Source organism: Atta colombica, unplaced genomic scaffold (genome assembly GCF_001594045.1).
Source record: "Atta colombica isolate Treedump-2 unplaced genomic scaffold, Acol1.0 scaffold9, whole genome shotgun sequence".
Taxonomy (NCBI): Eukaryota; Metazoa; Arthropoda; class Insecta; order Hymenoptera; family Formicidae; genus Atta; species Atta colombica.
In genome coordinates, this window is record NW_017259583.1 from 3,508,495 (window position 1) to 3,509,356 (window position 862).

The 862-nt window shown below is 39.8% G+C and overlaps 1 protein-coding gene across 5 annotated transcripts in view; it reads left to right on the forward strand.

The window, feature by feature from the left end:
• Positions 1-862, forward strand: part of LOC108693462 (WD repeat-containing protein 47) — a 68,986-nt gene that overhangs the window by 60,299 nt on the left and 7,825 nt on the right. For all 5 annotated transcript variants that reach the window (XM_018202426.1, XM_018202425.1, XM_018202429.1 and 2 more), the window contains one exon: positions 472-671. In XM_018202426.1, the coding sequence (XP_018057915.1) occupies positions 472-671 (200 nt within the window). The remainder of the gene's footprint in view (positions 1-471; positions 672-862) is intronic.

Genomic DNA, 862 nt, shown 5'->3' on the forward strand with positions numbered 1-862 from the left:
TTTATATATGTAATTAATATGTGTAAATATAAATATATTTACACACTATTGTAAACTGTGTGTATGTAATTTTAACACATGTAATTTATAAGTGAATAGGAAGCATCGAGAATGTGCAAATATCGAATGCAATGGTATTGTTTCAATATTACGTTCATCTCACCGTAACGTTTCCATATTCATCATGGCTACCGGACGCAAAAGTGCATCCGCAACTTGCGGCGGTACTTGTCCTTTCTGCGAATAAAAGCAGTTGCTTTGCGCCGGTAGGCATTCATTAGATCTCGTTAAAGCAATACGTTGTATCACGATAGCTGTCTTTTCCGCGCGCATTCCGTTTGCAAGAGCTGCAACGGCGTGGCTCCTAATCGTCCACGCTGCAACGGGCATATTATTAGTTCCATGCGCTCGCTCGCATGATGATAATTACTTATTAATACCAAAGTAACGATCGCACATTTCGTTTTGCAGCAAGAACCGAGACCAGAACTCGAAACTAGCAATGGAAGCAGCAACGGCGGCGGGAGACCGCGTTTCGTTCCCGTCACCGCTTTGGAGGACGTGCAGGCGATACGTTGCGCCGAATTTCACCCCCATGGGAAGCTGTATGCCGTGGGATCGAACTCGAAGACGCTGCGAATATGTGCTTACCCGAAACTGCACGATGTCAGGTAAATAAGAATCAGGTTCATTAATTATCGCGCTTATTAATATCATTGGGGCATTTCCAGTACATTTCCATTATATGTTCAGGATAAGTTTCTTTAATAAGTTTATGATGGTTTTTGATATTTTCATTTTTCTTCTAAAATTGGGATTACAAAATATAACTTAAATATATTATTTAACTTATATATATATA